Below are 16,930 nucleotides of genomic sequence, written 5' to 3'. Positions count from 1 at the left end.
TGCCGGGCTCGGACCAACTATCTACTTTGTCAAACTTTCTTTACTCCAAAAATTGAAAGACCTTCAAATGTGCGTGGGTTTTTGCTCAACCCATTGCATGACCACTTCGATTGACAATTACTCTCATCTCGATATAACTTCTTTCTCGCTTTCACTTTTGTCATTTCTCAGTTGAATACCTTACAGAGCCCTTCGAGTGAGCACCCACGCGGTGCCGGGCCACTTTGTCAAAGGTACTTGCTTTGGAAGTTCAATCACTCATCAGCAGTTCATCTTTACTCGGGTCTTTAATCATATGCGTTTTAACAATGTTTGCTCCAGCACTCGCCATACAATGTTGCTGCTTGCAACCTTGGCTTCAACACAGACTGGTATTGTATCGGTCTCCTCAACTCACCAGCTGTGTTGATTTCACTGACGATGCTTTGTTCTTGGAGCTAAGGACAGTACCACGGCCGCTGGTGATTCTCCCCGCCTTGATTCTTGACGCGGGAGGGCTGATACACAATGCAGGATTCTTCAGGCTGGTTTCCTGGTCTTACGCTTTCTAATCTCCAGGTCTTGTGAAATTAACGGTTGCTTGTCGAAAAGGTCAAGGGAATTTCCCTCCTGGCGATCCCCTTCTGTTAAGCCATCTTTCTTCTCTCGTTAAACTGCCATCTCGGAACTGCTGTTTCCTCGTGTGCTTTGCCTCGCTCAGAGTGTTCTCTTGTGCTCTGCTTTTTATCCGTGTGGGGAAGCATAATGGAAGTCAGGTGTGCGTGTGATGGTCAGTAATTGCCTGTACCTTGCCGGACCATTGTATTGGGACACGTCAGATATGCGGCTTGGGTGTTAGTCCGTTAGTCCGTTTTCCCTCATAGCAGTCTGTGAGAAAGTGTTTGTGTTGTAAAGCTGGGGGCGGTAGAGTTCCTAAATACCTGGTAGGATGGTTAAAGGTGTTCTAGGAAAGGGGATACTGCGTCTCCCCATCCGGTGTTCCACTCCCACTCCCCGAAGACCCGTCACCCAGGTGATCCTCCCACACTGGTCCACCCCCAGGAGCTGGATCCAAAAGCGATGGCCGTGTCCTGGTGACCTGGATGACAGATCCCTGGGGACTAGTGGGTGAGATACCTTCTGGTTTCTCACATGATCCACAGGGCTCACACGGTCTGCTAGAGTATGATTAATTCTCGCGATTGTTTCCTTCAGCAGCTGTGCAGAGGAAAGAAATGTATTTCCACACTCAGTGGTAAATACAAATCACTGTAATTATATTTCCTTAAAGAGCAAGGTATAAATCCGTACGCTGGGGGCTTGGATCTGGCTTGGGGAGTTATAATAGCTCTCTAGGAACACCAGAATTACAATTACAGTGCTCCTCAATGGTTTTATAGCTATCCCCTTCCACCAGATATCAATGGTGTTTTAGGTTGGGCAGTGATCCTGGGATTACCCTCCTCCCTTATTACGAGAACCAGTGGCGGTGCTCTGGAAATCACCTGTATACCTTATTAGGGTACAGCATCCACTAGCTAGTGGCAACCCCCAATACCTTAGTGTTAGGGAGAATTCTCTGTTAGGCTAATTTCCCAAACCTAGTGAGTCCCCCAGCAGCTTTGCTGGATTTTTGGGTTTTAATTTTTTCTCCTGCTAAGAGGGAGACTCTTTTCCTCCCACTCTTAGACATGATTTGAGATATCCTTTGACTTTGTAATGTGTTTTATGGGCTATGGGGTCTTTTACTCCATAGGGTTTTCATGTGGTTTTTGGTAAGTGTGTTACACAGCACCCTCAGTGCAGTAACACAGGGGTGTCATAGTGACCCCCAAACATAGACTCCATACCCTGGGACTGACTACTGTCTCCCAGGGCATGTAAAGTCACCATTGACTTTATTAGTCTTAAATTGGGAACAGAACCAGTATAAACCATCCTAGTGTGGAAGTACTGGTAGGGGTAATTAGTTTTGCCCCTGGGTCTGTTTTTCGAGGGAGCACTGTGCAGTCCCCCCTCATCGAGTTTCTGGCTGGTGGCAGTGGTTACCACGCAAAATATTCCACCGGAATATTTTCTATGGGATTTTCCCATTCATTTTAAACGCACCACTTTTTGGTGCAATGTTAAAGATACCGCCGGGTTATTTATTTAATATTTATTCCCCGGTTGGGTCTTTTTGCCAGGACTCGGTGTTAAAATGGCGTTTGTGTTCGCCTCTGTAACTCCAACCCAAGTCGAGCCCTTTGTTCCACTTTTTGGCGGGCTTCTCCACAGAAGCCTCCAAAAGTGGTGCCACTCTGTCTGGGTCTACAGGATGTGTGGGAGGGGGGTTTAGGCACCCTGGACTGAGTTGCCTCGGCAACTCAAGTCGCACTCTTGTGTGATTGGCCCAGTGGTGAGCCGCCCGGGTCACCACTTAGCATGTTTGAGTGACAGCTATGACTGATGAATGGGGGTTTTCTGCATAAAAGCAGGGCTTTGGGGACTGGAACTTCAGAAGTCGCCACAGGACCAAAGAATCCGAAGAGGGAGAAGCTGAGCCGACCTGCAACGACGACACCACCGGTGTAGCCCTGCTGAACCGCCTCACCACTTCTTCCAACGACAGAGGAGATCTTCATCCCGAAGAGTCTTCTTCCTTTGACTGGTGGGGATAACCAGTTTGCCCGCCTTTTCGCCTTCCAGGATCATCTCGTGGCCGCCTTGCCTGTGCCAAGCACCCCGGCAACCGGAATACCACGTTTTACCACTACCGCGAATAAAAGGGTAGTACCTTTTAACCGAAGAACTCCGCGGCTGGTTTCTCCCTGGCAGTGTAACAACCTTCAGCTTTCCTCCACGTCGAGATCTTCTCTTCCTCTGGATGACGCCGCGACTTGCACCCGCTGCCAGGAACAACTGCCCCCGCTGGAGGATCCTCTCCACTTTCAAGGTACTGTGTCCGCCTGGCCTCCCTCGCAACGGTCTGTGTGGGGTGTCTCTTAAATCCTCAAATTACCACTTGGGTTGGCCCTTGGCTGGCTAACTGAACTTTTCTGAGCTGAACCAATTCCTTTCTGAACTCTCTGCAAGACTTTTCAAGCCTCTTAAACTGTGTGATCTTGGGCGCATTGGTGTTCTACTCTCTCTAAGAGGGAACCTGGCCTCTGAACTTTTTGCTCACAAGTAGACTTTGACTTTCCTGCCTTGCTGGGTGCTTCTAAAGTATTAGTGTTGTGTGCTTTTCTAATTTCTGCCCTTTCCCTCCCTTTTTTGATAACTTATTAGAGTGCCATCTTTAGTTAAGCGCTCACCTCTGTCTGAGAATAAGTGGTGTTAACTAAGACTTGTCTAATAAGGAATAAGGGATGTATATATATTAATAGTGACTGTGTTTTGAACTTGCTTACAATAATAGTGCTGGAGTGTTTCTATAAGTGTGTCTTTAAATAAATAATTATATACTTTGATAGTGTGGCTGCTCAGCCACAGCTACCAGGTAAATCTGGGTGGTACAGACTGCTACCAATTGGGTTTACTGCCAACACCTGTAGTCCTAAGCCTTTTGCAGTGGTCCCTAAGGGAACTGCACAGGTTTCTGCCTAACACTTAGACCACCCCACTGTCAGTTCCCGAGTTTGACAGGGACTTCATCATATATGAATTCACATAGCTAGCCACTGATCCCCTGGTCTAAGACAGTGTGCAAAGTCCTGTAACACAGTCAAATTCTCAGTAAAAAACAGAATGGGTGACACTTGCTCATATACAAATATTTTTAAAGGGGTACTTTGGTTGGAGAAGATTCATCTTGCATCCAATTGTAGGCCTGTGTTGGGCAGCAATTGTGGTGCAGGTAGTTCAGTCTATCTATCTCTCTCTCCTGGCTGCCAGGAGCTGGAATGATACAGTAAGCGAGTGGGAGGAGAACATATTTGGGCAACTCTTAGCCAAGCCAGGTTGGAGCACACTTAACCCTAAGGTATCTAGGCGCTTCATGCTTGGGTACATAGTTACAGAGTTATATTGCAAACAGTTACAGATACACATTTATATAGGAGTTGGCTTGGGTTACATAACAAGTCTCAGCAAAGTTGCAGGATAGGCTTTGAATGATTAGTACAGAGTGGACGGGAGTGTGGGTTCGTTTTGCTGAACGAAGAGCCAGGCTTTTATTACACTGTTTCTGAAGGACCAGAAGGATGGTTCTGCTCTGAGAACGTTAGGCAGGGTTGTCCATTGCTTGGCAGCTAGAACGGGGAAACTTGATCGGCCTGCTTTTTGTAATTTGTATATTGGAATGTTAAGGCGGAGTAGTTAGTTGGATCTGGTAGGTCTAGTGGATTGGCTCCTGGTAAATTTATCAGATGGGTATTTTGGGGCTGTGTTGGACAGGCATTTATGAGTGATTACTAGTGTTTGCAGTGAAATTCGGTCTCGCACTGGTAGCCAGTGTGTGTCCCGCCTGATTGCTGAGGCATGGCTGGATCTGGGAATATTTAAGGCTGATCTAGGCACGTTATTCTGCAGCACTTGAAGTTTTAGATTACATTAATTGGTGCCTATATATAGAGTGTTGCAATAATCAAGCTTGGACAAGATCAGAGCTCTAGCAAGCGTGATACAGCTTTTGGTGGAAAGGTACGATTTGCAAGCATTGATCAACTTGGTAGTGTACACTGTTGTTGAGGCGGTTAAATTAATTTGCCTAGAGAAAGAGAGAGTAGAGTAAGTAAATATGTAGTGTTTTCACCTCGCTAGATGCAGTTGCCATTGATGCTGAATGATTTGTAGAGTGCATCTAACTTGTTTAGTCGTGATTGAGAGCCTATGATGAGAATCTCTGTCTTGTCATTTAAGCAAAGTCTGTGGGTGACCATGCAAGCCTGGATCTGGAGATGGATATTGTTTAATATTTTTGCATCCTTGTCGTAACAACCTGTCAAAGTGATGAGGACTTGGGTGTCGTCCGCATAGTTAATGTAGGTGACACCCAAGCCATCGAGGTGGTTGAACAGAAGCTTCATAAAAATATTGTATAAGGTAGGAGAGATGCAGGAGCCTTGAGGGACTCCGCACAAGATTGGAACTGGATCAGCAGATGATGTAGGAGAGAAGACCTTCATGGCCCTGTTTGCTAGAAAGGATTGAATCCAAGTAGCGGCATTAGTGGAGAAAGCAGCTGCTGTAGTAAGGTGCTTGGTAAGGATCTGGTGGTCGACCAGATCAAAAGCTGCTGAGAGGTCGAGCAGCAGTAGAATGGCGATATTGCATTCATCCTTGAACGCATCCGAATGGATTTTTAAATCAAGGAGGGCAGTTTCATTACCATGTCTAGGCCTGAATCCGAATTGACGCACGCCTAAGAGGCTGTTGTCTTCTAAGTGTTTTTGTATCTGGAGGTGAGCCGCGCTATCAATGATTTTCAAGAGGAACGGAACTGTAGTTAGTAAGGGTGTTCGGATCTAAATTGGATTTTTTGAGCAGGGGCATGATCCAAGACTCCTTAAGATTATCAGGGACTAGGCCAAATTCGAATGAAGCATTAATCAAAGAGGTGATGAATGGTACAAGATCCTTTGCTCCTCCCTTTATAGCCATAGCTGGGCAAATATTCCCTTGACATCTAGAGGGTTTTAAACTGGCGATGAGGTTTTCTACCTCTTGAGTGGTGACTAGTGAGAATTGGAATGGTTGACACGGTTTGGACTGTGAGTTGTGAGGGTTGTTGAAGTTGGGTGTTCAGCTTCAAACTGTGCTTCTTCACCTTCATTTTGGTTTACAGCAGAGCTATTTTGTCTAGTAGGGCTTTTTGAGTGACAGTTATCCCTTTGCCACTTCTTGGATACAAAGGAACAGCTGGTCTCTCCCATGACAAATGCCACATGATCTTGGGCACTCTCTCTCAACCATGTGGCCTCCCCAAATAATGAAAGGGCACTGCAGCAGAATCCTTGAATTTTCATGCAGTACTTTTCATGACACAGATGTAGCAGGTAACAAAACGCAATCAAGTAGGAGCTTCACTTCATTACAAGACGTGTTGGTCTCAACAGTTAATACCAGAGATCACATCAATCCACTAAGAATCACTTTTCCAGATAGGCAAACATGTATGGCACTTTTCAGCTGCTAAGTTTCCAGGATAATAGAGAATGTTAGGGAGGAAAGTGGGAGCCCTTCCAAATTGCAGCAGTCTTGTTTACTTCTTTCTGGCACTCTTACATGCCTTATATCTTATGAGCAATTACAGATTTATTTATTTGCATTGCACCCCCCCACCGCCCCTCCGACACCTTGCACGTACACACACAAATCACTTTAAGGAGTCTGGAGGTGGGATAGGGCTCCAGGAAGGGAGAAGGGGAAGATGGCAGGGACCAAGTAGGCCCGTTTACAACTTGCCCAAAGGCTGCATTCCTAGGGATACCGTCAAGTGCCCAAATGGAGCAAACCCAACCACCTGTGTACGGTGGCTTGGTTAAGGGCAGATTAAGTGCCATAAGGACCATTCACAAGTTAGTTCCAAATTAGTTCATGGAAAGCCTATTTGAAAAGTTATGTTTGAGGGTATGTCTTAACATGGTGAGCTATTCCAGCTATTCGAACTTAAGAGAAAGGTTTTTTCAGAGTGGTTGACATTGGATGGACAGAATATCTTCTCCCATTTTCACTTGTTGGCTGGTATTGATCATAGTTTCCTCACAGAAGGGAATGTGTTTGAAGGGTGATGGTGCTTAGGGGCCTGTGTAATTAAAGCACCCGCCTCAAGCTATGAGTGAGGCAATACACAAAATTAGAAACTTTATACTTAAAAATACATCTTTTTTTGTCTTTTTAGCCTCCCCTTCCTCCAGTTCTGCCTGAATTAGACACTGCCTTCTCACTAAAGAGCTGTCCCTCAATGCTAAACACTGCCTCATTTAGTTTAAGGTCCTTAATAGACTGTACTATACACCTGCTACGGCTTCTAAATTCTCCTTTGATGATGTTGATGAGTATCCTTAATGTGGTGGGAACCCTGCAGACTCATTCATATGTTCTGGGCTTGTCCAGTAGTGTTCCAGATTTGGAATGATGTATCAATTACTTTTTAAGCAATTACTGAAATCCAGCCAATCTTGCCCCTGCAAAATACCTTTTAGGTGACACTGATAAGACTTTCAAATCTAGGTGTATGTTTTTTAATTGCAAAGAAGTGTCTGCATTTAGCCTAGAAATCTGAACATGCTCCCACTATCATGCTGGCAGAGAGAGCTTACATTCACAAACGAATTGGAAAATATTTTGATTTCCCTAATCCCATTTGCCCTCAGGCTGAAAGACAGTTGGGAAGATTTTCAGCTATATATGTTAGAGGCTGGATCAGAAACCAATGACAGTATGCAAGAGGATATACAAATGCCTTGTTGAGTTGTCCTTTCTTTTTTCAGTTTCATGCTGTTTAAGTGCCTTACATACAGATTATTTTTTTGCCTTTTCAGATGCTGGATATGATGTCATTTTATTTGTATTTCTTTACTGCGTACGCTGCTTGTGGGAACACTGTCAAAATATAACAGTTGTGGCATTTATAAAGCCTTTAAAAAAATATATTTGTCAATACAAATTTGAACACGTACCTCAGGAATTCCTGAACCGCATGCGTAAGGGGCAAACACCTTCACCAGGGAGACGGCCAGGAAGGCAAAGCTCAAGGCCCAGAAAATGTATACAATATAGTTCATGATGTAGGAACCTGGCCCCTAAAAGAACAAACATTACATTTATTATAAATTGTTAGGTTCAAGCTACCATTATGTTGACATGGAAAACAAGTATGCGTGTTAAGATCAAATGTAAAAAAAAACATTTATTAATTCAAAGTGGCCTGTAAATTATCATACTAGTAAGGACAGTCCAGCATATCTGTTAGCGATTCTGGAATATGCAAGGTCTCGAATATTGTAAAAAATGGATGACAAAAGGAAGCCATTTTATTACGCCATAGCACATATCCAAAATTAAAAGCTTAGTGCAACAGGCACTCCATGAAATAAAAAAAATACCCTTTTAAGGAACACAATAGTCCCAGATCCCGGACGAAAGCCTGTACTGCCATATACCAACTGTTAAACTGTATATCAAGTAAAAACAAAAACTTTCAGAGCAGAAAAACAAAGATGCATGAGATACCCCTATGATGAGCGCCGTCACTATTTTCATAGGGGTGTTTCAGATACATTTTAGTTATATACACAGTTGTCAGAGATAAACAGCAAGGCTTCTACTGTGCCAGGGAGGACGAGATGAGCATGTGCTTGTGGTAAAAGCGCAGAATCTAGAAAATCAAAAATCCTGTAGGGCTCTTTATCCGACAAAATATTTAGTTCCACAAAATGTGAACACAAAACAACTTGGAAAGAAACCTGCTAAAATCAAATGTCTACAATCAAATATTGTTATCACTAAATTGCCTTCAATAGTCTCACATAGTTTATATACAGGCAAAGATAGGAGCATTCTGTGAATTGATTATGTACACCAACAAGTGCCCCCCATAAGGGTCCTGCCGATCACAGGTTGGCCCTGTCCCTGGATCCCTAAGATTCTTACAATTGCAGTTGAGAGATTTATTGTACACCATGCCACTCATCAGCTCAGCTGACTCCTGGGGTTGTCTAGGCCCCCCCTAATCCCTTCCTTACAACCATGCTGCACAGTATAAAAAATGCTGGTAGACAGTTTGCTTCCACACCTAGGATGGCCACATGGCTCCAGGTCATTGTGACACAAAGTTGCAAGTTCTGGACTTTTCATTTTCAACCATAGTAAGCTAGTGTCTGCAGTACCTTTCGTTCAACTGATAGTCAGGGAACAATATTTCAAGAATGCTTTTGCTTCTTGGGAGCTTAAAGTGATAATATTAGCACCACAGAGGCGAGCGGTATGATATGATATGATATTTTATTTATTTCGAACTCATACATAGGTGTTTCAGAGCGTGAAATAATACCAGCTATTATTTCACAGGTTTGAATCCTCCTCCCACGCTCAAATAGAAAACCTGGCTGTTGGCAAGCACATAAAAACCAAATATTGCTTGCCCAGAGCATGAGGGTCAAATACCTGCATTTACCCTATAAGACATACTGTACTAGAATATTCACACAACAAACAAGGAAGAAACAATTACTACTGACGGCAATAGAAAGCGAGAAAAAGTGCCCTTTCTGCTAAAACTACTTATGTAACTTCAAGCACTAGTACAAATGATTCACTGTACCTTTCCCCAGAGTGAGAAGAGAAATTGTGTTTTGGAAACGTAATGGTCCCTGAAGTTGCAAGCCTTTAATTGAAGGTTTAAATATGCTTCACCCCAATTGCCTGGTGTAGGATGGCAAAGTCACGCTTTTAAACACTAGAACGGAACTGTTGTCTACTCCTCCCCAAAACCCAGGGGTTTTTGCAAACCCAGGCTCCATTTATTTAAAAGCTCGTAGCACGAGGAGACTAAGCGAATGACAGCAGAGTGTGGGATAAAACCCAACTCCCAGTTCCAAACAGACACATCCAGGCTGAAATCCTCGGTCGAGTCTTTCAAAATATAAAAAAGTATTAATGTCATTTTTTTTGTAATGGACCAACCATGCTGTCTGTCAAATGGTACCATCTGGGATCAAGAAGGAAGCCAAAAACGGGCATCATGGCTCATTATCTTTTATTATGGGGTTATGGTAAAAGGTTGGGACCCTCAAACTTTCTCTGCCTTGTCTTCAAATCTCTCCATGGTCTTGCTCCCCCTTACCTCTCCTCCCTCCTCTCTTTCTACACTCCCTCCTGCCCCCTTTGTTCAGCTGAGCACTTCCTTCTCACTGTACCTCCGTCCCCTTGTGCCCCTTCCCGTTTCCGCACCTTCCATCTCCTAGCTCCTCTGCACTGGAACTCCCTACCTCTCTCAATCCGTTCTATTCCTACCTTCTTCTCATTCTGCACCTCCCTCCCTTAAATCTCTGCTTCTCTACCCCCCGCCTTGAAACCCCTCCCCTTCTTGCTCCCTCTCCTTCCTTTCTTCTCCCCTGATACCTCCCCTCCACTCCCCGACCACCCCACTCTCACCCTTCCCCCTTCTCTCCTCCTCCTCCTCCTCCCCACGTCTCCCTCACAGACCTACTGCACTACTGTCCCTATTCCCCTCAGTTTAGTTGCTCTTCTTATTGTTTTGTTGACTGATTCATAACTGTAATTTGCTTCTACCGTTATATTGTTTCATGTTTTATGTACCATGTTGTTTAATTGTGCAGCGTTTTGGTGTAAAGCGCTATATAAACAAATAAATACAAATACAAATACACATCAAGATGATTTGCTCCTTAACAGGATTACGTCCCTTCTTCTCACGGAACCTCACCATGCTAAATGTCTCTTTTGCCAGATGCAGTTAAGTAGGCCCCCCGTCCTCTGCAGCAAGTGCATCAGTTCAAATACATTTCCTGGCGCTGCAGATTTTAGGCTGACCCTTTCTCCTCTTGGTCTGATATAGATGGGGCTTTCCAAGGTCCCGTACCCCACAACTCAGTCTATTGCAGATCCTTGTAAGAAGGCAAGTTAGTGGACATGGACCACAGGGAGAGCGGAGGTACACCAGGGGTCAATCAGACGCCTTTCAGCAAGTTGGTAGTTCTCTTGGCTGCTCAAGGGATGGGAGGATAGCTAAGAGGCAATGTGTTTGTCTCCGAAACAAAAGAGCGCCAGGTGGCACAGCTTCAATACCTGGTTGCACGTTTAGAGGCTAGAGTCTGACATGAAGAGTGTTATAAGAAAACAAATGTACGCTTGCGACATATGTACACAAATGCTAAAAGAGGTAGGCACATGACAGGGCACAGGTAATTTTCGGTGGGTATAAATCCATAACGACTGCATTTTGTTTTCACGCTTTGCAGAAGACTGGCTTGGACATTTTCCATTTTGATTTCGACTAAGTTGGTTTCTTGTTCCAGCAAGAGGAGTCAGGCCTCTGCTCTAGTAGAGGACATTCCAAGGCGGAGAAAGTCCTTAAACAGTACACTGCCAGAACCCTTGATCTTTATTAGCAAACCTGATGGGGCAGTGGTACCAGTGAGGTTTTAATGACAAGATTAATAACCCGTAGGACCATTGAAGGTGGGGGATGATGCTGAGTATTTCCAGATATAATTACCTCAAGTTAAGGGATGCCCCCGTGAGGTTAGTACAGTTGAACCTGCCTGACATAAAGGATCAGCTGTACACCAAACAATTTTGTGGTGGAAAGGAGCTTGTAACGTAGGAAACAATAGAAAGGTATACAGCCCAATATGATGAATCCAAGGAGTTAGCCGCCTCTCCCCAACAGGGAACTATCCCTTTGGGACTATTAGGGACGAGCCTGCTACGTTAAACACCTCCTAGGGGACATGGTAAGTGGGATCCCTCTGGATGGGACTCACCCTTAGGAACAGCAGTACCCCCAGATAAGGATTTAAGTCACCATCCCTCTCCTCCAGACACTTACAGAACTAAGGTGTATAACATTCCTATGACCCCTTTGATGGCCGGCTGTGCTTATGACCCAAACTTTACTCAGTCCTTATGAGAAAGACAGAAAGAACGGCCTCCTTGAGGCTGTTAGGCAGAAACCTGTGCAGTTCCCTTGGGGACCACTGCAAAAGATTTAGGACTACAGGTGTTGGCAGTAAACCCACTTGGTAGTAGTCTGCACCACCCAGATTTACCTGGTAGCTGTGGCTGAGCAGTCAGACTTCCCTCAAGAAGAGTTAGGCAGTATGCAAAGTATACACAATAGGTACTCAGATACAATAGCACAAGCAAACACTGACCAAAGCTTTGGTATCAAGGTATATCATTATTTATTTAAAAACACACTTATTGAAAGACTCCAGCACTATTATGGTAAATCACTCTAAACACAGCTACTATTATTATATATACATCCCTTCTTCCTTATCAGACAAGTCTTAGTTAACACCACTTATTTCCAGCCAGAGGTGAGCGCTTAACTATAGATGGCACTCCAATAAGTTAACGAAAAAGGGAGGGAAAAAGGCAGAATGTAGGAAAATACACCACACTAATACTTAGGAACTCTTAAGCAAGGCAGGAAAGTCAAAAGTTACTTGTGAGCCAAAGTCCATAGGCCGGGCCCACTCTTGGAGAGAGCAGGGCACAAATGCACCCAAGATCACACAATGACAACAGGCGTAAAAAAGTCTTGCAGGGAGTTCAGAAAGGTTTTAGTTAGGTTTCAGAAAAGTTTAGCCAGGGTGTCCCAGGCTAACCCAGGGTCGAAAGCCGGGGGCTAAATCTACCCCGTACAGTCGGTTGCAAGGGAAGCCAGGCGGAACACGGTACCTTATGTGGAAAGGATCCTCCAGCGGGGGCAGTTGTTCCTGGCAGCGGGTTCAAGTCGCGGCTTCGTCCAGAGGAAGAGAAGATCTCGACGTGGAGGAAAGATGAAAGTCATTGCACTGCCAGGGAAGAAACCAGCCGCAGAGTTTTCCGGTTAAAGGTACTACCCTTTGATTCGCGTTAGTGTTAAAACGTGGTATTCCGGTTGCCGGGGTGCTTGACACAGGCAAGGCGGCCACGAGATGCTCCAGGAAGCGAAAAAGGAAGCAGACTGGTTATCCCCACCAGTCGAAGGAAGAAGACTCTCCGGGCTGGAGATCTCCTCTGTCGTTGGGAAAAGTGGTGAGACGGTTCAGCAGGGCTCCACCGGTGGTGTCGTCGTAGCAGGTCGGCTCAGCTTCTCCCTCGTCGGATTCTTAGGTCCTGTGGCGACTTCTAAAGTTCCAGTCCCCGAAGCCCTACTTTTATGCAGAAACCCCCCATTTACTCAGCATAGCCGTCACTCAAACATGCTAAGTGGTGAGCCGGCCAGCTCACCACTTGGGCCAATCAGGACGGAGTGCGACTTGAGTTGCCTAGGCAACTCAGTCCAGGGTGCCTAAATCCCCCTCCACCCCTCCTAAGTACCCCAGACAGAGTGGCACCACTTTGGAGGGCTTCTGTGGAGAAGCCCGCCAAAAAATGGAACGAAGAGCTCAACTTGGGTTGGAGTCACAGAAGCGAACACAAACGCCATTTTAGAACCGAGTTCTGGCAAAAAAAATACCAACCGGAGAATTAATATTAAATAAATAAACTGGCGGTATGTTCGAGGCTATAGGAATTAAATAATTAAAGTTGGTAGCCTCGAACAATGGGAAATGCCATAGGGATATATTCGCGGTCGAATATAAAAAGTAGTATCCACTGCCACCAGCCAAAACTCGATCAGGGGGGACGGAGACGTGCCCCCTCGACTAATAGGCCCAGGGCAATCGAATTGCCCTGGCCAGTACGTCCACAATATGATGCTTTGTACTGGTTCTGTTCAGAATTTGAGACTAGTAAAGTCAATGGTGACTTTACATGCCCTGGGAGACAGCAGTCAGTCCCAGGGTATGGAGTCTATACTGGGGGGTCACTATGACACCCCTGTGTTACTGCACTGAGGGTGCTGTGTAACACACATCACAAAAACACATGAAGCCCTATGGAGCAAAAGACCCCATAGCCCATTAAACACATCTAGAGTCAAAGAGACACACTCAAATCATGTCCAAGAATGAGGGTAAAAGAGTCTCACTCTTGGCAGGAGAAAAAAAGAAAGCCCAAAAATCCAGCAAAGCTGCTGGGGGACTCACTAGGTTAGGAAATTCAGCCTAAACAGAGAATTCTCCCTAACAGAGGCACGTCCTCCAAAGAGCCAATCAGAACAGAAAATCTGCAGATTCTTCCGAGTTCAAGTCCGTTCTGGCACACACAGGCGGCGGGCCCGTAGGAGTGCGAGACCGCAAAACAAGGAATCCAGCATCACAGTGTGGACTTGGCGAGTGCAGATAATCCTTGCAGACCATTACCCCGACTGCCCGGCACTGCAACGCGAGGAGGAGCAGAACTTCAGAGGACAGGCCCCGAGGAGGAGCTGTCCATCGGTCCTCAGAGAGACAAGGAAAGAAGGGGGCACCAAGCGAAGCAGAGTCCAGTTGAGCAAGTGGCTCTGCAGAGAAGAACGCTGGACTGACTGCAACCGCCCTTCCCCCACCCAGAGGAGCACTGCACATTACAAGCGTGTATATGGTGGCTTCAGCAGCATGGGAGGTGGGCAGCACAGCAAGGCAGAGAAACCTCAGGGTGGGGAGAAAGAGAGACCCTCCAGAGTAGGGAAGAGAGAATGAAACAAGCCCCAGTGTAGGGAGAGAAATTAGTGATCCCAGAGTAGGGAGAAAGACTGAAAAAACCCAGATTGGGGGTGAAGGGAACAAAACAGGAAAATCAGACCAAGAGGCACCAATCGAAAGAGAAACCAACGAGACATAGCTGGAGCCCTGGGACGGCACTCCAGCAATATGTGAACTATATTTCTGGGACTATGAACGTAAGCATAGGCCTATGGTAAAGAAACACAGAGGTGGGGTTCAGCAGCCATCCGTTATTGGGCAAGGCCCAATGGTTTCATTTGAGTAGTAGGGAGAGAAAGTAGGTTAGAATAGGATTTCTGACAGAGGGCTTCATTTGTGTCATTAGACATCTTGACACCCTGACAATCACCCTTTTTGACCATCATTTGTGTAGATTTGGGCTTAGTATCAAATACGTGGGGAAAGATTAGGTCTTTTGAGTCTGAAGAGAGAACAAAACGAATTAAAATCATGCCTCTTTGTACGTCTACTGATTCTGACATAACACTACTAGACACTCCACTTAATAGTATCATGCCAGGATATTGTGGCTGCCATTAGCCTCTCTTACCACTGTACAAAAAGGCAACAGAACAGGAATAGCAGGCGGATAGAAATTCCTTCAAGTGATGGATATGATATATGATATGGCATTTATAACACACCTATACAGAAGTGTTTCAAGGCGGGACGAGGCAAGGGAGGGGGAACAGAGGGAAGACAGACAACTATGCTACTAGGCCAAGTGTCATTCAGATCGTGCAAGTGCGTGGGAAGGGGAAGGAGGAAAGTGCAGGAGGGGGGAGGGGACAGTGCAGTACATAGAATAATAAAATAAATAACAAAAATAAAAGTACAGCCAGCAGGTGGCAAGTGCAAGGGTAAGTGCAGACATCAGGTGTTAAGTGGTGGTGGTGGGACTGTAGGGATACAGAAAACAGTCCCGAAGTGCAGGGGTTGCCAGGAAGGCAGTGCAGAAATGTGACTGGCAGGGGAGGGGACCTGGGCCCGAGATCAGAGGGTGGCCAGGTAACCAGTGCAGTTTCAGTGTCAGCCAGGAAGTCAGCAGGGGAGAGGAGGAGAAAAAGCAGAAGCAAAGAGAAAGATTTTGAGGTGCTTCTGGAACCGGAGATGATTCTCCTTAAGTTTCATAGAGGCAGCGAGGCTGTTCCAGAGGGAGGCCCCAGCCGAAGAGAGATCTACCACCAACTCGTTGCTTTGAGAAGCGACTGAGCCTGAAGGAGTTGGAGGCGGATAAGCGAAGAGCTCGAGAAGGAAGATATTTAGGAAGAGTGTTGAAGGTATTGAGGCCACCATATATGGATATGGGTGGTCACATTTCACATAAGCTGGGTTTGAACGGCTTGCACTCCCAGTTAAAGCTCAGTAGTATTGGATTCAAGCTCTCTGCTCTGTTTCACAGAGTAACATTCAGATCTGAACACACACACATTATCTTGATCTTCCTGTGCTATTTCAATTCACAATGCGAAACATGGCTTTGTTTGTACCATCAATATACAATTAAAGTGTAAATCACTTCATCAAAAGACATAGTTTGTGCCGAAAAAGCATTTTATTCTTAAACAGCAAACCCTTACAGAAAGTGTTTGTTTTACAGCTGAAACCATGTTCCACGTACACATTTCTTAAAGTCCAATGTTCCATTTTAAAGTAGAGGGACTTCAGAAGTAGTAATGGGAAAGAACAAACTGTGATCTGATGAACTATCAAAACTGAATAACATTTTGTATCCACTATATTTTTCAACATTACATTGGGCAATTAAGTGATACCTTGTTTGTAGTTAGATGGGAAAATATCTGCGATAATACTCAAGCTATAAAAGAATGTAGAAGAATAGCAGAACGAAGCATCCTATCCCAGAGAAACATTGTCGATTATTAAGTATGCAGAAGACCTAATTGTACCGGTCTCAAGTGTCATGTGGATGGACACGGGAAGTATGGCACAAGAAACTATGAACCCATGCAATGTAACAGATTGACATTGCAAAAGAAGAAAGACAAGACTGACTGCTATTTATCATCACATGATTAACAGAAGGCCCGATTAAATCCCTTGGGAGTCGTAAAACAGACTATAACGACGGCCTGGTAAAGCAAGAGCTACATGGAGTAGAGCTGATGGGGATTGACAGGGATCAGATTCATCTGAATTGTTGCAGCGTCCCCAGGGTAAGGTAAGACTGCACCCTGGTTCCAAGTTATTGGTATTTTGCCAATTTTCCCAAATTCTAATTTTTCTATATATTTGGAGCTTATACTAGACTTAATACCATTTATTTCACATGTTTACATGATCTTGAACTCAATATGAAAATGGCCATGATTTTTTGTCAGGAGAGTTTCTCAACTGTCCACTCATGTTTGGGTCTCAAAAGAGATTGGTGTAAACCCTAAAACGCAGTGAGTAGAGTGTTCTACACAAATTCAAAACATGAGAATACTCACTGCAGGCCACTTTTACACCATACATTTATCGAGAAGGAACCTGGCATACAATTGTGCAAAAACATTAATTATTGCTAAACCCAAGACATTATATTGTGTATGGAGGCACAACTCTGAATCCAAAATGCTACGCTCTGCTTCGTGGCACAATTCAAAATTTAGACAAGCACACCCAACAACGATCGTAAGTGTTGTATAGTGAACATAAACAGCTTGTGTATAGCATTTAAGTCACCCCCAATGCTTGAT

At 44.9% G+C, this 16,930-nt stretch overlaps 1 protein-coding gene across 4 annotated transcripts in view; it reads right to left on the bottom strand.

Moving 5' to 3' along the window:
* The window catches only part of CLCN3 (chloride voltage-gated channel 3), a 1,376,048-nt gene that overhangs the window by 534,438 nt on the left and 824,680 nt on the right, over positions 1 to 16,930 (bottom strand). For all 4 annotated transcript variants that reach the window (XM_069631401.1, XM_069631403.1, XM_069631402.1 and 1 more), the window contains one exon: positions 7,584 to 7,706. In XM_069631401.1, coding sequence (XP_069487502.1) covers positions 7,584 to 7,706 — 123 coding nt within the window. The remainder of the gene's footprint in view (positions 1 to 7,583; positions 7,707 to 16,930) is intronic.

This window comes from Ambystoma mexicanum, chromosome 6q, assembly GCF_040938575.1.
Source record: "Ambystoma mexicanum isolate Mex_15411 chromosome 6q, UKY_AmexF1_1, whole genome shotgun sequence".
Classification (NCBI taxonomy): Eukaryota; Metazoa; Chordata; class Amphibia; order Caudata; family Ambystomatidae; genus Ambystoma; species Ambystoma mexicanum.
Note: the sequence above shows the minus strand (reverse complement) of the source record. Positions and strands in the feature narration are given on the sequence as shown.